The sequence below is a fragment of the Scardinius erythrophthalmus genome (assembly GCF_964197995.2).
Source record: "Scardinius erythrophthalmus genome assembly, chromosome: 17".
NCBI lineage: Eukaryota > Metazoa > Chordata > Actinopteri > Cypriniformes > Leuciscidae > Scardinius > Scardinius erythrophthalmus.
This window is the reverse complement of record NC_138237.1, coordinates 10,952,761-10,976,472: the sequence shown is the minus strand read 5'-3', so window position 1 is coordinate 10,976,472 and position 23,712 is coordinate 10,952,761. Positions and strand designations below refer to the sequence as shown.

The 23,712-nt window shown below is 35.7% G+C and overlaps 1 protein-coding gene across 1 annotated transcript in view; it reads left to right on the top strand.

The window, feature by feature from the left end:
- Positions 1-18,151, top strand: part of hcn1 (hyperpolarization activated cyclic nucleotide-gated potassium channel 1) — a gene marked incomplete at its 5' end in the record, with an annotated part of 100,205 nt that extends 82,054 nt beyond the window's left edge. Inside the window, 3 exons of the mRNA XM_081390703.1 lie at positions 1,887-2,127; positions 5,753-5,917; positions 16,263-18,151. Of these exons, the coding sequence (XP_081246829.1) occupies positions 1,887-2,127; positions 5,753-5,917; positions 16,263-17,281 (1,425 nt within the window). The 3' untranslated portion in view covers positions 17,282-18,151. The remainder of the gene's footprint in view (positions 1-1,886; positions 2,128-5,752; positions 5,918-16,262) is intronic.
- Positions 18,152-23,712: the final 5,561 nt, after the last annotated feature.

The window sequence follows — 23,712 nt, the reverse complement described above, 5'->3', positions numbered from 1 at the left end:
ATGCAGCTGCGGGTACATCTGAACCTAAGCATAAGTGCTGATCTAGGATTATCTCCTTGTCTGGACGCATAATCCTTTTCATTCGGATATAAAAGGAAACATCTTATCTTAGTTTTTGGATACCACAGGTCTTTCAAATTATTTCAATGCCACATAAAGTTCTTTAAGCCTAGCAGATTACCTCATCAGTCATTAGTAGTTTATATTAGGTTGACTGCTGTTGTAGGTCATCCAGATATCCTACTGTATGCATACTGAAAATGGGAATTTCTGAAAAATTACCCAGAATGCAAACAGCAGACAGACAGACTGAATGAGTGTCTTTTATGACACAGCAAAGCGAGAGATAATACTGACGGCTTCATCCCCAAAACACCTCAACTCTGTGGCAGCTCCCTCCCTCCCTCCCTCCCTCCTCGATCTCTCTCTTTCTTTCCCTCAGTTGGTCAGGGCTGCTATTTTTACATGCACCGCCTTGTGACAAACCAGCTTTAAATAGATAAAGTCTCCAGCTTGTCTCCCTAGTGGAGGTAAAGGGTTGGACGTGGCTATCAAACTCATTATTCCTCCTGTGTGATTGCGGTCAGAACCTTTTCCTGACGCTTTTCCGACTACGCCACGATTTAAAGCGCAGTGCAAATTTATCCTTCACACATAAGCCACAGCAAACAAACACTTCCTTCACCCCGGCAACATGGAGACGAGAAAGACTGAACATTATGTGCATCAGGCTTTCAGCTATTGGCTGAAGAGAGCTTGACACTGACTGTACAGGTACCATACAATAAGATCACTGCAATGCAGTGGGAAGAGAGACTATAGAGGCTTGTGATCGTCGCAGAGGAGTGCTGAGCAAAACTTAAAAAATAAATAAAAAAATCAAGCTTTGAAATATGTATTTTAAAAAAGATATTTTGCTCTTATATATTGCCCAGCCCTACTAAATAATATATTAAATATGCACAATATGTTTCTATGATTTTGCTGACAATATACAATCAAGCAACTTTTAGTTTAACATCATTTCAGATGTAAATAATGAGATGCATATTAAATATTGTCAGAAGGCCAAAACATTAAAATAAATAAATAAAAAAGTTATTTAACCAAAACACAAAAAAGGGTCATAAATGCATTAAACTTTTAAAAACTTTACACCATCTTGAAATATTAAGATGCATTTCAAATATTGTCAGAAAGCAAAACATTAAGATAAAATAAAATAAATGAATACTTTTTTTGTTTAGATTTGAACTTTCTGGGTCGTTTTACCAAAAAAAAAATAATAATAAAATAAAATTGTGTCTTTCTGTTTTGTCCCATAAGAAATTGTGAATATAAAATTAGGCAACACTGTGATTAAAAAAATAATTAAAAAAAACGTTACACCATTTTAGATATAAATATTGAGATACATTTTAAATATTGTCAGAAAGCAAAAAAATAAATAAAATAATAATAATAATAAATATAAATAATATAAGATAAGATAAAGCAAAATCTCATAATACAATACAATTTATAATACAACTTTCTGGGTCATTTTACAAAAAAAGAAGTCATAAATGCATTTTTAATATTATATATATATATATATATATATATATATATATATATATATATATATATATATAGTCAACTGTCTTGTTTCTGTTTTGTCCCACAGGAAATTGTGCATATAAAAATATCCTTTCAGATATAAATATTGAGATACATTTAGACTATATATAAAAAAGCAAAAACATAAGATACTAAAGAAAAAAATTAAGTAAGTTTTGGTTATATTACACCTTTTCGTGATTTTTTACAAAAAAAATTTCTTGTAAGCTTTTTTTTCCACCTTTTGATGTCTGTTGATTGTGTTTTCTCTCTGTTTTGCTCTATAGGAAATTGTGAACTTCAACTGTCGTAAGTTGGTGGCCACTATGCCCCTGTTTGCAAACGCAGACCCTAACTTTGTGACGGGAATGCTGAGTAAACTAAAGTTTGAGGTCTTCCAGCCCAACGATTACATTATTCGTGAGGGAACCGTTGGTAAAAAGATGTACTTCATACAGCATGGAGTGGCCAGCGTCATTACCAAATTCAACAAAGAGCTGAAACTCACCGACGGATCCTACTTTGGAGGTCAGTTGAAATCCCACAAACAGATGGCACAAACTTGTAAACAACTTACAGTCTTGCTGAACTCCACACAAGGTGCTGAATAAGCTACACAAGTCAAAGACATCCGTCTGGTGCATGTTTACAAAAATCATTGCAAACAGCCACAGGGTTTAGGACAAAACTGCAGCACAACCAAATAAAAATACTAACCTTAACACTTATGAACACAATGCAAATGATGTGCAATGCAAATTCATGTTGTACTGATGGACCAAAGTAAAACGGAGATGATGAGATGAGATGTAGAAACCACAAGCTTCTAAATACAGTTCCCTACAGTTTTATAATTCAGAGATTATGTCACAAATGACCTTGATGTCACATGTTCTTCAGTGTTACCTTAGCTGTACGAGTGTGGGAACAAAAATTGAAATGAAATAATTTTTCCTCACGATTCATGAAGGTTGTGCCTGCTCTACCATGGGTACACTGTGATGCCAGCCACCTGCTCCAGTTGAAAACCATCTGCTACGGGTATTTTGGCCCATAGCAGGAATGCTGCTGGCATATACGCGCGTGTGTGTGTGTGTGTACACGGGGCCGTACGTGTGTCAAAGCTGCTGGCGGTGTCAGAAAATCTCTTCCTCCTCACTGCTTTCTGATAGAAACCTCATACACATTGACCTTGGTCCTAAATTGAACGGAGATCGTTCAAAAACGTGGACAACCCAACTTATACAATTATTAATGAGTGGCATTAAGTCAAACTGCGTCCAGTGTAGTTGTCGACCGGCGTTGGTTTTTCAGTGACCAATGCTGATACAGAACTCTGAAAAAAAAAAGCTGATATGCTGTGAGATACATAGTAATACAATTTATTGACTAATTAAAAATTGCTCAAATAAAAAACTGCCTTTAATATTATATAATAAAATAATTGTATTTATTTGTATTTATTATTATTATTATATTAATAATTATTAGTAATAATACATACAAATGGAAAAAAATAAAAACGAGTATGTATTATTATTATGAATAATAATAATAATAATAAATACTATTTATTATTATTATTATTATTATAGCAATACAAATAAGAACAGATTGTTGTATTATTATCATTATTATTATATAAAAAAATACACATTATTATTGTTTTTTTATTCAATAATAATAATAACGAAATAAAATGTAATACTACAACTTATAATAATAATAATATAAATAAACATTTGTATCTATTATTAATATTAATATGTATTATGAATTAATACAAATAAAAAAACGTTTAATATTATTAAAATAAAAGCAAAATGATAATAAAAATAATAATAGACAAATTATTATTATTGTATTATATTGTATATATTTTTCATTTATTATTAATAATAATCAATTATTTCTTATAAATAATAAGAAATAAAATGTAATAATAATAAACGTTTGTATCTATTATTTATAATATTATAAAAACAAAATGGAACAGTAAATACAAATTATCATTATTATTATTATTATTATTAATTACAGTATTATTATTATTACATTATTAGTGTCATCACTAAAATAAAAACTGTCCAGGTGAAATTAGAATAGCAGGTATTTGAGTCAATAAAGGCAAAATCTTGGTACTGATTTTATTTTTTTTAAAGACATGCAGTGGTTTAAAGCATCCGTGTGTGTAAAGTGAAGTTCTGGCAGTGTGCCGTGAGGTGAGGGCCAGTTAAGGTGAGGCGTTTGATCATGATAAATCAGGCAAACCCCATTTGTTAGCTCACAACTGGGATACATGCCAAACCGACGGACATCCGAAGCTCTGAGGTCAAGCGTCATTTCCATTTGCAGGGGCAAGTTGATTGGATGCTCTTTCGTGAGGGTGAGAGAGACACCTTCACACATTTGCTAGCTTATAGGCGCTAACTTGTTCAGGCACTCATCCTCTCTTGGCAGTCAGCCACAGACGTGCATAGTAAAACAATTACTACCGGAATCCCAAATTTCATTACGTTTCATCATTTTGTAGCTTTAGAACTCTCTTCATCTATCTTGACTTTTCGGTCGCTGTTATTCGGCTGTGAAAATGTACATTACATTGACATTTGAGGCTAAGCAACCAATTAGAAATAGAATGGCAAGTGCAAAGTACTTTTGCCACCATCACCTTTATACTGCACCACATGATGCCAGAGAGATGGCACATTTCCATTAAAATACTCCGACGCCTTGTTCCCACTCCCAGCTGGAGAGTGTTGTTAGCACGTCCCGCAGGCTACACAGACTTTTTTCCACAGCATTTTTTCCTGTCCAGGACAAAATAGCTAAAAATCTGTCATTTTGAAGCATGGCGTGTACAGTCCTACATTTACAGTCAGCAAATATATTCAAAGAATCAATATAGTCATATGTTATTTACTCCAGCTCTAGCTGACAGAAATTGCATATAAACGTATACCAACTCATGCATGTCTTAAGTTGAAAGACAGGGCCATTTGCAAATCTTCTCTAAGCACTGAAGACACCCCCCCCCCCCCCCTCCCCCTCGGGGAAGATTAAGCCAAATTGTGTACAAGATTACACTGTCATTGATGACTCCGGGTCTAAGGTTCATTAAAAATCTCTCTGTGAGAGACTGTGTGCACTGTATTAAATGAAAACAAGCTTACTTCTAGATGATGAGATTTTGTTTGTATAATAATATAAATAACAATAGTTTATTTATTTATTGTGATAGTAAATAATATATATATATTATATAAATACTATAATATTAATAAATTAGAAATATTATTATTATTACTATGAAAACATAATAATAATATTATATTTGATTTTGATTGTTTGTATAATAAAAATAACAATATTTTTATGCTTTGTTTATGGATGTACTGTTTGAATATAATTGATTAATACATATATTCATAAATACTATAAAATTAATATAGGCTATATCAATTTCTATTATTATTATTATGCAAACAAGTATTATATTATTATTATGTTTGCTTTTGTTTATGTGTATGTATAATGAAATAAATAACAATAGTTTATTGTTTGTACAACAATAATAATAATAGTGATTAATAAATAAATAAATACTATAAAATATATGCTATATATTCATAAATATGTATTATTATAATTGTTAGTGTTTTTGGTTATTGTTATTATTATTATTATACAAACAAATTATTATTATTGTTATGTTTGATTGTTTGTTTGTATAATACAATGCGGCCATGCGCATATTACTTTCGCATTCAAATTTAAAAGTGATTTAAAAGTAAGGTGCAAAAGAGGAGGAAACTCCAAAACTCTGTTGGGGAAATTTCCACACCGGCACATCCCTAAGCTAAATGCTAAATTCATTTGCCACATGACCTACATATGAAAAGTGTTGCAGATAGCATCAGGTAAAGGTTATAGAGTCTCTAAAGTGTATAAAAAGCACTGCCCACCACATATTACACTGAATACATCATGTGAATTCACACCCTCATGCTATGTTTATATGCTAACCTTTTCTTTTATTCAAGGTTAGCTCTTCTGCTAATCCAAGTAGCCTTGCTCAGCTGGCTCCCTTGTCCAGCTAGTGACCTCCATTATATAAAATATGTAATATGTTTAATTAATCTATTTCCCACAGAGATCTGCCTTTTGACGAAAGGTCGTCGTACAGCTAGCGTCCGCGCTGACACCTACTGCAGACTTTTCTCGCTGTCTGTGGACCATTTCAACGAAGTCTTGGAGGAATATCCCATGATGCGCCGCGCTTTCGAAACCGTGGCTATCGACCGCTTGGACCGCATCGGTAAGACCGGAAACCCAACCCTCGCCTCCTCTTCTAGCTTAATGCCTGAACCTTGTGTGTGTTTGTTGCGCGTTTGTCCTGTCCTTCATCGCACCTCAATCATCTACCATTGTGTTGCATGACGTGTATATATGCTCCCTTATTTTCTCTTTTTTTCCTTTGTCCAAATGTCTCGTATGGATTATATAGTCATAAACTGTTCAAACTAATAGCAACTAAATGTAATTTGCTAGCCTTAACTGAGTGGTCTGTCGGTAAGAGACAGTGCATGTAACCGTCCTGCCCGGGGCTGGACGCCCTGCTGGTTTTGGTTCAATGTCATCCCCAAATGGACGCATGGAGGGTGGACGGAGGCAAACCCTCACCAGCATGAGCCTCCGTTCCACTCCCCCACCCCGCACACCTGGGTATGAGCACCACCCCGCCCCCTCCCTTGACCCTGGTAGCAGCAGAGCGCCCCCTAGAGGGGGTTTGAGCTGGTGCACTAAAGGGCAAGGGCTTGAATAATTAACTATCAATTAGGACCAGTTCTTCACATGTTAGTGTAGTCCCTGCCCATTTAAAGTGCTTACTTTATTCTATTTACTTATTTTTTTCCTCAAAACACAAAAATGTTTAAAAAATAGAATAATTAAATTTATGGTAAGTTCACATACTTTATAATAAGGATCTTTTTTTTAACATTAGTTTATGCATTGGGCATCATAAACTAACACTGAACAGTGCAGCATTTATTAATTTTGGCTAATGGTAATTTCTACATACCAATACATTTTTAGCATTTAAAGTTGCATAAATTAACATTAAAGTAATTTGAATGACCATTAATTAACAATTGTTAATTAGCTGATAAATACTAGGGGGGAAAAATGTTGTTCATGATACCCAATGCATTAACCAATGTTAATGAAATGAGCTTTATTGTAAAGTGTTACCCGACTTATTTGAGCAGTTCACAAAACATATTGTTCCAAAGCAGCGAATGTTTATTCTCCAAATGTGTTCTTTTTTTGGAAGTTAATTTGTGCATGAATCACGCCAACATTCATTAAATGACAACATTAACATCTAAAATATCACATTTAAAGAAAATCAGCAAAACCTTACACCCACCTCATTTTTCACTACAACACCATGTTTTCTCCATGAAAACATCATAAAAGTAGTTTTGCTACAATAGTCTCAGATTATATATAGTTAATGTACTTTTTTTAAGACCAGTTGGCTTGATGTACTTTAACATTTCCCCGCTAAACACAAATCCATTATCACTCACATTTACTTCATAGAAATACTGAAAAGAAGGATCTTTCTTTCAACCAGTTTCAAAGGAACAATGGAAAATTAAAAAAAGGGATTTTATTCAAGCTGTCTTAAGACAACGCCAGGTTCTGTAACGCTGCATATTTTAGTCTTTGTCTCATTGTTGAGATACAGGCCACCGTCCATCATCAATTTGAATTGTGTGGAATTCAAATGTGAGCTAATGCATTCTGAACATTCGCAGAACATCAGTTTGATGTTTTGCACCATTCAGTGGGTTTGGTATATGACCTTTTTTGGGCTTTTCAATTGAATTCTCTGTCACTAGAGTTTAAAATAGGGTCTTGAGCATGAGCCTTGTTACTTTTCACCCAACATCTTCATGAATCTTTTACTCAATAACAATGTTTTACTAGTTTGTGACAGACCAGATTTGAAGTGAAGCACAAATGCATCTTAAATTCAGTGGTCACATCCAAGTATAGCTCTAAAAATACATATCACAACAATTCTTTTAATAAGGGGTTGATCTGATTATTGAATACACCAGTATTAAAATGTCTTGTTTCTTTCTTTGTGCATCTTTTGATTTCGCAGTTCATAAGATAAAACCAGAAGATAATTTAAGATGTGACCTGAAAACTCAAAGTAAATGTTTCTCCTTTAAGCATATGAAATGGTTATGACGTATACCAATATAGCATGATGCCCAGCATAATTTCAAAACTTGAGTGCATGAAACAAAACGCTAGAAATATTAAACATAATATCCCTTTTTAAGTTCCATTTTATGGTTATCGATCAATTTTAGTACCTGCTTGCCTGCATCCAGAAAATCCTCTTAAAAAAATAGGTTCTAGTGTTATTTTATTTAGTTCAGTTGTTTTAATTTTTATGTTTATTTACTAAATTCTGGCATGATGCGATTGACTTGCCTTGCACTAAAAGTTGGATTGGATTGGTTTGGATCAATATGCCCACACTATTGTGACATGCACGTCACATCTAATCAATAACAGATAAAAATTGATGTGATCAGGCCGATCAAATCAAATCAAAATAAATTAAACGAACCCCCAATTCGACAGTATGCATTGCATTGTCCGAATTCCAAACTAGGATTCTATCTGCACCCATCTCTGTTTGTGGCATAGACGTTTTCACCCTTTAAACGTCAGTCATAACTCGAGATGACCGGTGTAAACGAAGCCAAGACGTGCATTTGTCCTTTCATGTGGAGAACGGGCTTGTACCATATTGTCACTGCAAGTTGCCAGCACTTTTGATTTGACATTAGTCTAACTAAAACAAGGGGTCTTGTCTCATACAAGGGAAAAATACGGACCGTGACATGATTGGTGCTCCATGTACTGTTTTTTGGACTGCAAATGCTTGTCTCGTCCTAAGCAAAAGAATTTGACAAAAAAAGAAATCAACCAGATATGACATGTTGTACAATTGATGTATCTATCTTTATTTAAAAATTATTTGACCAGGAGCCCCTCTTGAGATGAGCTCATCTCGTTTTCAAGAGTGTCCTGGCCGACCAGTAGGCAGCAGGTAAATTCCTCATGACGATCCAGATTTTCCCCCCTCACGTCTGAAATGATCCACAGGCTTAAGGCAGCCAGCATGTGTTCAGTGCACACCAGTGGACCTCAAAACCAAGGTTAAATCAAACGAATAAAAAGCCATTGTAAGTAAAAAACAATTGGTTGCATGTTACTGTTAAAGTCAAGGCAAGTACTTTTTATAGTCTATTCCCTGTCATGTTTGGGCACTTATCATATCTGTCTTTTTAATAACCAATGCATGCATACTATTTGATCAGTTGAAGAAATTCCAAAAAGTGTGCTTCACTTAAGGTTTTCACTTCAAGAAAATAACAGTAATGATAACAACGCTGCTGCTTGTTGTGATGATGCTGCTAAACACAAAAATGCTTCATGCTGTTGTTAATTATTATTTGTCTGTACCTTTAATAGTGGTGGGAAAGATACCTTAAAATTGTAGTTTGCTAAACAAATTTAAAGTAGTTCATTTAAAGTCAAGTCACTTTAAATATTTAGTTCTAAAAAGCAGCTATATATATATATATATATATATATATATATATATATATATATATATATATATATATATATATATATATATATATATATATATATATATATATATATATATATATGAAGAGTTCAGATGCAAAAGCCTCTAAGTGCCATCTGAAATTTTCTTCTAGAATGATCATTTTTATAAACCTTGTATATTTAAGTTAAGTAATTTCACCTAAATTACAATTAATAGGTAATATGCATTGCCATTTAAGTGAAATTATTGAACTTAAATCAACAAACTTGATAAAAATGATCATACTAAGAAAATTTCAGATGGCACTTGGAGGCTTTTGCATCTGAACTCTTCATATACAGACACATATATGATTAGCAACATACAAAAATGTGAAAAAAACTAAGAAAAAGTAAACATTATCGTGTTAATTTAAAAGCTACACTATTATGAAAAATAGATGAACTGATGAAGATGTTACGCTACTGATAAATGTAAAAGATTAGTAGTGTCATCACTAATTTTACGGATCTTTCAAACACAGAGCTCCCACACCTTTTAGACCAATGAATTTCCATGACTTTCAGTTATTTGTGATTACTAGATAAGGATTTATTTTCACTGTTTTGCACTCAAAAAGAGACGAATCAATATTTTAGAGCTGGCCTAACCTATTTATATTTCCAGGTTGACTTTAGGAGCCTCCATTTACAAGACTCCATATACCTAAACTCAGATAACAGTCATATAAAAAGTAGTTTTTTTCTGTTAGCAACAGAAGCTAAAACAGGCAGCTTTGTCCCGGGACTATTTATATCCGTGGTCCAAACGTCACGGCAGCCACCTGGCAAAGTGCTTGAGCTCAATGGTCTGCCACGTTCATGGCTCACTGTGTTCCACTCATTAATTAGAGAATGGGAGGCAGACTTCAGGTTATTAGGCATCTTTACTGACACAGATAGAGAGAAATGAAGCCCAATATCGCCATTCAGCCCCACAAGCGTGCGGCAGAGGGCTAATGTGTCTCAACGGAGGCCGTCAAGCTTAGAGGTGAAACGGAATGTTCCGTTCTACTGAATGTCTTAGAACATTCAATGGGAATTTGTGTTTCTTCGTACAAGCCCCATGTAATAGGTTTTGTTCTTAAAGAGACTGTGGGTTACTGTGAAATCAATGTTAAGGAAATGTTCAGAATGTCTTTTTATCAGTCTTTCTTGCTCACAATCAAATGTTGTGACACTCAAATTATATTTTTTGCCAAACCTCTCCACAGGAAAGAGAGATCTCAATTATGAGACTGAGATGAAATTTTGAGTTTTTCTTAAAACTATCCTAAAAATGTCTCAAACTGTGCTTAGATTTGCAAAAATACCAAAGTCTGCCAACAAATTATTACAATATGAACTAAATATCTGTGACAGATAAGTATTCATAGGTATTTGTGCGTAACATTCACATACATTTTGGTCCAGTTGGATATACAGTGAAACATACAATATAGACATATTGATAGCATCTGAAGCATAACGCTATTAGGCATGCATGCACAGCTTAAGAAACATAATAATGTACATTTTATGATTATATTGAAATGCATTTTCCTAATTTCACAAATTATCAATAGTAGATTGTGGCTACATTTCCAAATTTTCATATTTTGTTACACATTGTTATACATTTTTAAATGTGACTTAAATGTCTAAATACTTTCTGGATAAGTGAATGCCACATTCTTAGGTTTAGGATAACATAAGATTATATAATTTCCCGCAGAAGTCCCTGCAGATTTGGTTGATGGCAAGACCTGGTCAATAAAACATGGCATACCAAATGAAAGTTCCTGCAAGGGTGTCAGAAAACATGTACGCCTTAAAAATATCCAGCGGAACACATTTAAACAGCTCTAAAACATGTTAAACCCCTTAGAGGTCATGATTGATCTGGAAGGACCTTGTCTAGATCCCCTTCTCTGGCCCTTTATAGTCCTGTGAATAACATGTTTTTGATCAACTCCTCATTCACAGAATTCATTATGCCTCCAAACTTCTTTTCAGACATCACGTAAGTCTGTAGACATGCAGTGCGTGTTTATTTAGAAGTAGACCATAGACTCTTCAATGTTCATCTGGATTTATTTCAGTGGCTGCCAGTAGATTACATCATGGCCTTTGCCTTCTGAGATTGAATGCACAAAGGTCATTTTTTCAGGGTGGGTTGCAAACATCAGGGACAATCAGTCACTGTTTTTTCCCCATGCCAAAATACATCACAGGTCTGACTGCCTCTTTACAAAACTCACCCAGCCATGTTTACAGCTGTCGGACTAGTCAATATGCACTGTGAACAAGGAAATTGTGTATATTTGGATATGCAAGGACACGACCGGCCTGTAAAACCTAAAAGACGTCTCCAGGGAGGTTTTCACGTTATTCATGTCCCCTGAATAAGTGTTCCTGTCCAGACCAGACATGTTCATCCTCAGGAGCCCCTTTCTTTCTCCAGTGACATTAGATATCACTCATTTTCTGCTTCCGCTAACAACAAATGACAGTGCTGAAACTTGATTGGTTATTGATTGCTTCCCCCCATGGGAACGGTCTCAAATATAAATATACATATTACAGCAAGTTATTAGGAGACGGTATTTAAATTCCTTCATCCTGACAGTTATTGTTTCATGCTACAACATTATTTTCTTAATAGCAGGTCGTATTGTTCTTACTTTAGTTTAAACCATCATCCATCTGCTGATGGCTTATGTCCACATACTTTTGGCTAAGTAGTGTACGTCTATAAAAGAAAAGTATTATTTTGATATTGCATTAAAGCTACTGTGCCCACTTTAAGCCTTGTTGGTTTATGACGTCTTTTTCCCATTTATTTTTTCTATGGGTTTAAAATAAAATAAAAAATAAAACATAACCTTCAATAAAGACTTAAGACATGATGCAAACCAAACCAAAATAATGTACTGTAACAACATATTTAATGAGGGAATGTACTACAATCCCATTATTTAAGCAGTACGAATTAAAGGGTTAGTTCACCCAAAAATGAAAATTCTGTTCTCACTTTCATGTTGTTCCAAACTTGTAAGGAACACAAAGATATTTTTAAAAAATCTGAGAGATTCCAAATTTTCTGAAGAGACCCGATGACTTTATATGATGAACATCTTGAATTTATGAACAACTTTTATTCACATATAAACATTCATCAACTCTCACATCAGTTGTGGTAAACGGAAGCTCAAGCTTGTTTGCTTGACGTGCGAGAACCAATGAGATTCATTCTCGTGTTATGCAGCACGTTTGAGCTTCTGTAAGAACCAATGAGATTCACTCTCGTGTTACGCAGCACGTTTGAGCTTCTGTAAGAACCAATGAGATTCACTCTCGTGTTACGCAGCACGTTTGAGCTTCTGTAAGAACCAATGAGATTCATTCTCGTGTTACGCAGCACGTTTGAGCTTCTGTAAGAACCAATGAGATTCATTCTCGTGTTACATAGCACGTTTGAGCTTCTGTAAGAACCAATGAGATTCATTCTCGTGTTACGTAGCACGTTTGAGCTTCTGTAAGAACCAATGAGATTCATTCTCGTGTTACGCAGGACGTTTGAGCTTCTGTTAGAACCAATGAGATTCATTCTCGTGTTACGTAGCACGTTTGAGCTTCTGTAAGAACCAATGAGATTCACTCTCGTGTTACGCAGCACGTTTGAGCTTCTGTAAGAACCAATGAGATTCATTCTCGTGTTACGCAGCACGTTTGAGCTTCTGTAAGAACCAATGAGATTCACTCTCGTGTTACGCAGCACGTTTGAGCTTCTGTAAGAACCAATGAGATTCATTCTCGTGTTATGCAGCACGTTTGAGCTTCTGTAAGAACCAATGAGATTCACTCTCGTGTTACGCAGCACGTTTGAGCTTCTGTAAGAACCAATGAGATTCACTCTCGTGTTACGCAGTACGTTTGAGCTTCTGTAAGAACCAATGAGATTCATTCTCGTGTTACGTAGCACGTTTGAGCTTCTGTAAGAACCAATGAGATTCATTCTCGTGTTACGTAGCACGTTTGAGCTTCTGTTAGAACCAATGAGATTCATTCTCGTGTTACGCAGGACGTTTGAGCTTCTGTTAGAACCAATGAGATTCATTCTCGTGTTACGTAGCACGTTTGAGCTTCTGTAAGAACCAATGAGATTCACTCTCGTGTTACGCAGCACGTTTGAGCTTCTGTAAGAACCAATGAGATTCATTCTCGTGTTACACAGCACGTTTGAGCTTCTGTAAGAACCAATGAGATTCACTCTCGTGTTACGCAGTACGTTTGAGCTTCTGTAAGAACCAATGAGATTCATTCTCGTGTTACGTAGCACGTTTGAGCTTCTGTAAGAACCAATGAGATTCATTCTCGTGTTACGTAGCACGTTTGAGCTTCTGTAAGAACCAATGAGATTCATTCTCGTGTTACGCAGGACGTTTGAGCTTCTGTTAGAACCAATGAGATTCATTCTCGTGTTACGCAGCACGTTTGAGCTTCTGTAAGAACCAATGAGATTCACTCTCGTGTTACGCAGCACGTTTGAGCTTCTGTAAGAACCAATGAGATTCATTCTCGTGTTACGCAGCACGTTTGAGCTTCTGTAAGAACCAATGAGATTCATTCTCGTGTTACGTAGCACGTTTGAGCTTCTGTAAGAACCAATGAGATTCATTCTCGTGTTACGTAGCACGTTTGAGCTTCAGTAAGAACCAATGAGATTTATTCTCGTGTTACGCAGGACGTTTGAGCTTCTGTTAGAACCAATGAGATTCATTCTCGTGTTACGCAGGACGTTTGAGCTTCTGTAAGAACCAATGAAATTCATTCTCGTGTTACGTAGCACGTTTGAGCTTCTGTAAGAACCAATGAGATTCATTCTCGTGTTACGTAGCACGTTTGAGCTTCTGTAAGAACCAATGAGATTCATTCTCGTGTTACGTAGCACGTTTGAGCTTCTGTAAGAACCAATGAGATTCATTCTCGTGTTACGCAGGACGTTTGAGCTTCTGTTAGAACCAATGAGATTCATTCTCGTGTTACGTAGCACGTTTGAGCTTCTGTAAGAACCAATGAGATTCATTCTCGTGTTATGCAGCATGTTTGAGCTTCCGCAAGAACCAATGAGATTTGATCTCGCGCGTCAAGCAGGTTTGGTTGAGCTTATTTATGCCCACTGATCGATGTTTAAATGTGAATACAAGCCTAAATTAAATTTTTTTCAATCTGGGTGCTAGTAACATTGACTGGCATTATATGTGGAACTTTTGCAAAGTTTGACGAATATTATTTATGATGCAACACGTATGCAAAATTCTACCCGTTGCAAAACTGTTCGCAACTGCCCCCATAAACAAGCATTTTAGAAAAGAATTCCAAACACAAAAAGGTATAATATTCATTCATTAATGATTAAATTCTGTATATAACAATTCTGCTCCGACAGCTTGATAGTAAAATTGTATATGTCCCACAGCAGCTGGGTCATGAAACTGTACTTTCTTTTTGAATGGTAAAAGCATCCCTCCTGCCTGGTTCACTCTTACAGCTATGGATGAGTGATTGATAGCTTATTGCTTTATGCCTTCTGCTCATAAGAGTCTTACTCAGTCATTTTATGTAACAATAGAGCTCTGCTCAGCTATTGTGTACAAAAAGGCAGGAATAGAAGAGGTTCATGGAAAGATCGATACATTCCTCATTTATGATAGCAGCAAAATAGTGACTAACAGAACTGAATAAATCTAAATCCATTTGGCACAGTGGAGTAAAGTTAAATTCATATTTGGAAACTCTAATAACATTGAACCGTATCTAATCTCACCTTCTAGCATTCTTTACAAACATTAGCTGACCAATCAGTTGATTCTTTCTATTGCTGGTTTCAACTTTATAGAACATGACATCGATATCACAGTAACCCACAAATAGACAACTAATTGCACTGATCAGTGATTCTACTTATATTTTGATGCATCATTTATAGGCTATGGATGACTAAAAATAATAATCATAATAAAAACATCTGTATAAATAAAATTAGAAAATAATTAACTTTTTACTTGCGCTAAATCAATTTTATTTTACTGTTACATTTAACACATTTTTAACTTTTTATTTATTTGTCAGTTTGAATAAGTATTTTATTGATTGTTTTCTTCAAGTGACACTCTAGTCATCCACTGTAGATCACTAGCACGGTTAACTTACTTAGCCTAGCTTTCAGGGTAGACAGCTAATAAAATTTAGCAACTATATAATAGAAGAGACAATAATAGCCATGAACTCATTACAACAACAACAACTAAGTTTATACACATTAATATAAAAAAGACTTATAGGACCATTGGCTTCTGAAGTAAAGGTTATTTTATTCATGTCCTAATTTTACTATAAACTTTGTGTTTGACAGTTTAAGTAGTAGATACCCTGCTGGAAAACAAACAGCTTAGACATACCTACTCAATTTCATCTCCTAGACTGGCCAAACTTGTCCACAATTAAAGTTTTGATGGTTGTGGTCTCTGAAGCTTAGTTCTCAAAACCTCTCTAAAACAAGACCGGCCTGACCAGACTAGGAGAACATACCTTTTACGTAAGCTCTAAAAATGCCTCGAGGCTTGATTTTCAGCAGGGTAACGAAACATATTTTTCGAGTATCTGTGGTGTGCTTGGAGATTGTGATGTTTTAGACTTTGAAATCTGTGTAGTTGCCAAACCATTAAACCAATAGCGAAAAACTAATGTGAATTGAGATTCAATGCATAAGCACCTTAGAAATTGAATCCAAAATCAGTCCTACTTCAAAATCTCTACTTAGGAGTGACTAGCCTCCCCTTTCTACATTTGTGAGACCTTTGTGCTTCTCCTCTAACTGTTCAACACTTTTTGTTTCTTACTCTATTTGGTCTAGTTGTTATCTGCTCAGCCTAAACTAAAGATTGACTATCTTTCGGTTTCACCCTCAACAGGGAAGAAGAACTCACTCCTGCTCCAGAAATTTCAGAAGGATCTGAACGCTGGCGTCTTCAACACTCAGGAGAACGAGCTGCTGAAGCAGATCATCCGGCAGGACCGAGAGATGGTGATGATGGTGGATCGGAAGCAATCGGTCACGGGGATGAACTCCACGCCGATGTCTGGAAACTCCATCATTAACTCTCCCGCTCAGCCACCGTTCACTACAGCGACTGCTATTCTTGGGAACAACCAATTACAGCAGCAGGCCGCCCCACTAAGCTATAGCACCTCCGCCACAATAACCCCATCAGGCCGTGTGCCGCCCTCACAGGGCGTCACGTTTTCAGCGCCAAGCGCTTCTTACGGTAACTTGAGCACCTCTTCCCAGAATCCCCCTACACCCTTGCAGCAACCGGCAGGGGCGATCATGTCCCCTTGTTCGTTCACCACATCCATCTGCAGTCCCCCGGTGCAGACCCCTATAGCTAGCCGAACATTCCAGTACGGATCACCGACGGCCTCTCAACTGTCCCTTGTACAGCAAGCCTTACCCCAGCAGTCCTCGCCCGCCTCCATACCACAACAACCGGCGCAACAACAGCCGCAGCAATCGCAAGGGGCGTCCCCTCAGAGGAGCGATGTCCACAAGAGCACGCAGGCGCTCCAGTCAGGCAGCCTGAGCAAGGACATACGCCACCTCTCTGCCTCACAGCCGTCACTGCCCCACGAGGCCTCATTGGCTGCCCGAGCACACCCCACATCAGGCGAACCACTGGCTTCCATTCAGCCACCCATGGGATCCACGGCAGGCGTCCAGGCCCCAGGCTCCGTGCTGCAAAGCGGCATCCGCACCAACGTCCCACAGAGGGTTGCCCTTTTCCGGCAGATGTCATCGGGCGCCATACCGCCGGTGCGCATGGCGCCTTCTAGTGCCCAGCACAGGGATTCCACGGGCTCCAGGAGAGAGTCGGCAGTCTTAAGCAGTACAGAGACGGAACAAGACAAGATGCGGTTCGCATCGAATTTATGATCCCATTTTACTTTTTTCACATTCATTTTTTTTAAAAGAGATTTTGATTGATTTTTATGGAGAGACAAAAAAAAAATGGGGAAAAGACTTGTATTTTTTTTCTCCAACTTCCTCTGAAAAAAAATAACCTCATAGCTATCCTGTACAGAATTTCCTTGTACTATATTTTAGAAACACTTCCCCTTCAACTTAAGAATGTATATTATACAAATATATATGTGCAAATCCAACTAGAATATTTGGCATTGTCCATATGGGAAAAAAAACCTAAACTCTAGTATAAACGCAAGTCTTCCTCTCTAACATATGTGACTATAACGTGTCTGAAGATGTTCTTTTCTGTTGACGTTTTCCTTACAGTTCAGATTTTTCGTTTTTGGTTACGGGAATGCAATGATGTTTTTTGAATGTGTTTTTTGTTGAATTTTTGTTCTCGACAAGAAGATGACAAAACAAGTCCAGCATTCAGCAGCTTTTGGCATCACTGTGGAAAATGTTTGCGCAAATCGAACCTGGGAAATACTGAAAAGTTTTAAAAGCACATCTACAAACTTTTACCGGCTGGAAAAACAAAACAAGATAATATCAGAAAATGCTCGGCGCACCACATCAAGGTGTAGTTTCGACATCTGCAATACTTCGTGTTGTGCAGTAATTGCGTTGCGTTTCAAGGCAGCCTTTGTGCATTAAAGGGAATAAATGTATTTTTTCTGTTTTTTTTTATTTAAATTTAGTTTAATTTATTATTACGAAGGATGTGTGGTCAAATCGGATGGTTTTTATTTTCTATATCTGATTTCAGAACGAGACAGACATTATGAAATGTCACTTAAAGACTGTACATTTACAATATTTATAAAACTAAAGATTATCACCATTATGCAATAGACTGTGATATGAAGATTACCTATATGTGTGTTGTACATAGTTTTGTAGAACTAGTATTTACAAAAGTAATGTGTGGTGCATTTCTCAAACATGGCAATGTCTTATCTCTGTCAGCCACCTGGGTAATGTCTATATATGCATATATAAATATATATATATATATATATATATATATATATATACATATATATAAATATATATTCAAATGGTAATATGTGACAACAAACATCAGAAACAATCATTAGAGATAAGAAAACCTTAATGCAAATAGTAGCACTATACTGTAGGTAGCACTAAAGACAATATATGTATTCCAAAATATCTTGCTGGTCAAATATAAAGGTATACGAGTGGGGATGGGGGGGGGGGGCATTCATCATCAGCAGCTAAGCTTAATGCAAATGATGTTACATCATCATTTATGTTTTACAATCCATCAAAATGTATTTGATCATTTCCTGGGCTGACGTGACATAAGGAAGCCTCAATTGTACATCAATAGACGCTTTATTTTATTAATAGTTTCACATTTATAGTGTTCTTCTCATGGATCAGTATTATGTACACACTACTTCGTCATAGAACTAGATGTTCTGGTTATGCATTTTCCATTTTTTTCATATTTAACGACTGTGAAAATTTAGTTATGTATTTATTTTCACTGTATGTAATGTTACTAATGCTCTGCTAGTTTTTACAAAAACATCAACCTTTAAGTCTAACCTTTATGCAACATAAAAATCTGTAAACCAATGGCACTGCTGACACAACACCATGATTCAAGTGAGCAGCAGAAACTATTCAGGAGTAATTATGTGAATCCAACAAAGTATCAGAGAGAATAGATGGATAAATATAGATGTTCTAAGAAAGAAAAACAGAAGCTGCTTTGCATTAAGGTTTTTATCTCTCCCGTTCGTCGAATCATTTAGTCCGGGGCTCAAGACTTTGAAATGGCATGTCAGCCGCCCGTATTTGGGAGTAACACATTTAACAAGGGGTAATAAGCAGCTGTGACTTCTATGACCATTTATGAATTTATTCGCAATTCGGTAGTACAAAGCGAAAACTCATCAGACCTGTGCAAAGTCTCCAAGCCCCCTTGCACAATGTTTAAAAGAGGACAATACTCAGAAAAAAAACCCACTTGTGTCAGTACTGTACCAGTGCAAATCCCATTCAGCGACCATAAACGCATGCATTGTCACGAATACTTCAAAAAGAGAAACTATTTAAAAAATGTTGACGTTTAAATGTATTGTGAGATTATGTTTTTTGTTTATTGTCTGCCTAGACGTTCTCTGTGCGTATCAGAAACATTGAATTTTCACGAAAAGGACATTCTTAAGTATTTGTGCCTAAACTATAGCCATGTTTCATCCTGTTCCTTTCATGAGCGTGACTCGTGTGTGTGCGTGCGCTCGCACACGCGTATGTAAACAAGTGTATATGTGTGTGTGTTCAATGTTTTCCAATGAGAACAAAAAGCAATGGGAATGGCCAAAAGTATCGGAGCAAAAAAAAAAAAGGGATCGCAGCGGTCTTTGCTTGGGATATGTGAAAAACCAAGTATATCTATTTGCATTTAAAAGACTAATCAGTATCGACTGGAATCACGATAGATCCTGGGAATGGTTAAATGTGTGTGGAACTTAACTTTATAGCCACTGATGTTGTGTGGAATGAAACTGGCCAAAGTGAATCATTTCAATACAAACTTTCATTGTGAATTGCACTTTCTGTTTAAAGAGAGAGAGATATCTAGAAGCAGAAACATATACTGTACATTAGTTGGTTAACTAAAGGGGTTAAATGCAACAAAAAGTGCTTAACTCCTGCTATGCCATAGTGTATAGAAACTAGTGTACAGATAGGATGGTCAGCGGTACTCTGAGTATCTGCTACTTTTTGATACTGTACTTGCCTTTGGAGGGGAACGCTTCCTGTGTTAGTGTGCTTTTTCCTCTCAGCTTTAAATACTGTTAGAATTCTGGAGTGGAATATGAAGGAGAGACGCTCATACAACAATACACTTTAAAAAAAAAACGAAAAAAAAAAGAGAGAGAGAGAGAATCCTGTCACTTTCTGATGAGGTGTTTAAGAAAACCAGCACGTCTTTGTATGTTTGTTTGTTTTTTATTTATTTTTATCATATATTTGTGTTTATGTGATTGGAAATGAACAATGCAAAAGAACAAGAGGGAAGGAGTGATGTTTTAATAAAGGGAAAAACAACTAAATGTTTGGTTTGCAGCCTCTACGATTCAGGTGAAATCATTTTGTTTGATATGTTCAATGATATGATGCAAATGATGGAAGATTCTAGAACAGGCCTCAAACTCTTAATCTCAGCTGATTTTGTTTTTCCATTATGCTCGTTCATGCACACCAATGCTTGGTTTAAAAAATATATAAAAAAAGAATAAAAAAAAAAAGCAGGTACAAAAATCATTCAAAAACATGAACAATTAGTTACTTGATCCTGAATAAGAGAAAGGTAAATGTATACTTTCTTACACCTATATGCAGACAAACGGTGTTTGTCAAAAAATTATTTTCATTTTCATTTTTTTTTCTTTGTAAATAATAAACCTTTAAAATATAGAGAGAAAATAAAAGAACTATTGCCATTTACCACCAGGCTTCTGTGTGTTTTTGTGACGAGTTGCCATTTGTTAATGTTCAACTTTTTCTACTTCTTTTTAATTATTATAAGTGGTACCATCTACAGAAATGAAATTACTGAGCTGCGCAATTACGTTTCACAACAAGACACTTTACAGTTGTTTACTCTGTTATGAATGGGTTCAGATTCTAATACTGACCTCATGAAAACGAATAACCAATGGCTAAATATTCATTGCTAAAGACTCTGCTATGGTTAAAACCAATGTAGTTACAGGCCAACTTGACCAAAAAATCTGATTTAAGGGGAAAAAAGCCATTGTGACTTAAGGGTGGGCTGTTTTGGATTGAGCCACCTAAGCCTAGCAAACACCTAGCAACAAACAATCACTCAGAACTATATTGCAATGCTCTTGAAACACTTCTCATAACACATAAAAAAGATGAAGAAATTCAGACATTGTTATTAGATGTTCATCACTGAACCAATCAGATGGTTGCTGCTTTACAAACAATTGACAACAACACAGAAGATCTTACTGAATTCTTTTTCTTCCCTTGTACTAGAATCCTCCATTTTGTGTCCAAAAGTTAAATAAATCCATACATGATTATTCTGCAAAAAATCATTGTAAATTCCAGGTCACATGAGGAAAAAGTCACATCCATTTTCTCTATTTTGAGAAAAAAAAAAAAAAAAACATGTCTTAACATAGACTGGAGGTCTAAGGAGGAAATACAGGTGAAAGAATGCCTAGAGGAAGCCTAGTTAAAAGTCCCCTGCACTTCCTGTTGTCTTTTTTGTGTTGTTTTAAAATAGCTTAAAAAAAAGAAGTAATTTTATTGACATTAAACTAAATGTCAAATGAAACGATTTGAATATGTATCAGACATATGATGAACTCTTTGACTGACAGTTTCTTAGTGTAAAGGTCATCTTGCTTTGGCCTTCTCTTTCTGTAGAAGTAGGCTGTAGAGATAAAAAGCGAGTGTGTGAAATATAAATTTGGGGGGAGGAACTGAGAGGGAATGTCAGTGACTCCTGTGGTAATATGAAAAATCATCTCTTTGGGATGGTCAGCATTTCCATTCATTACCCTCCGCTGCAGTTATCAGTCATGAAGTATTCATACATTCTGACAGAACTCTCCCACAGTTGGTTCTGATTAACAGGACACCTTACGCACAGTTTGGATTCATAATTCACACTTAACAATAGGGATTATAATACTTCTAAATGCTTAATAAGTCTGAGATAGAATGAAACATTTGCATCTCTTCATATGCAAATCCTCTTTAGAGTTTGATTTAATAACCCAAACTGGGTTATTAATCAGGAATTCATAATACAAACATGTAAAAGTATATTCATCACATGAAATTGCATACCGTAGGTATTTGGTTTGAAACTTACTTCACGACTGTTTAAACTAAATCCTACTAAATCCTCTTAAACGAACTATATCCGCCATGTTGTTATTGTCATGTGACCTACGGTGTCAGTTGCGTCGCTTCACTTCCATTCATAAATCCTCTCCCGTGGCCTCATGGGATACTAAAGTGTCCATTGAATGCACGTTTCATAATCTCGCCGGAAGTAGTAGATCATCTGGGTACTTTTCGTCTTTTTAATTTACTTTTTAATTCGCGTTTTTTTATTACTATGTATTCAGACAATGTTGGGTTACAGTTTTTCGCAGTAGGGAAGTATTCGATTTCAGACACAGTGCTTATTTTAGAGTATAAAGCGTTGAAAGGTATTTATTTTACCCATGTCCCACATTCAATCTTTAAATATGAAATTATTTAAATTACTATTAATATAAATGGATATTATGATAATTCCATTTTAAAATGATGATCACAATCAATCATTTTGCCTCAATAACGTTTTCAAAAGTTTAAAAGTGTAGGCTACTTTTTTATCAAGTCCACAAAAACATTACAACACGTGATGATGTACAGTAGTTATAAAAAATAAGAAAAGAAAAAAAACACAATATGATGTAGTGATGTAATAATAATATATATATATATATATATATATATTTTTTTTTTTTTTATTTTTTTTATTGTGACCATTTCCGATCGAGCTGTAATCTTGTCTAATTATGCAAAATGTGTGGAAATATTTAATTGTATTTCAGACACATAACATGCTAGTACTAGCTTTCACAGGGGTATCATTCGTGTTTATACTGTAGCAAGTTAGCGACAGAGCAGGAAAGTTATGTCATATTCTGAGTTAGGCTAAGTTTTGAAACAAGCCATTAGCATCACTAATTAACATCTAAATTTAACTAATCAATCCACATCACGCTAATTCTGTTTGAGTACACCTCATCATGATAACGGTTCACAAATGATTTCAAACAAACTCAATGGATGTGTATGAATGTGAATTTACACACACACACACACACACACACACAGAGAAACACTGAGATCAGCAAAGCAGTGACGACATTTCATTTCAAATCAAAAACACCATAACGTGACTTCCCAGAAGTATTATCACTAATCCTTTCAATGAATATAATGAATCAGACTGAAAGTAACACATCTCTACACACCAAATATTTTCATTTCCCAAGCAAGATTTCCAAATCCAATGGCTGACAGGAGCCAGAAGTTTTATTCAAAATCTAATTCACATATTACTTCACAGAGGAGATGAAACGGCAACACAAAACCAGCCGGGCGAAAGACCCTTGACATAAGCCAAATCCGTCCATTCAGAATTCCAAATGGCTCTTAATGGAATTCATGCAAAGCTGAATACAGATGAATCCATTAAAGAGGACCATGACATGGAGATGAGCAGGATAATGAAGTGCATTCACATGCTTACAAAAGCACACACACACACAGAGCAGTTTTAAAGTTCAGATTATGGTCAGAGCAAAAGATGTTTTAAG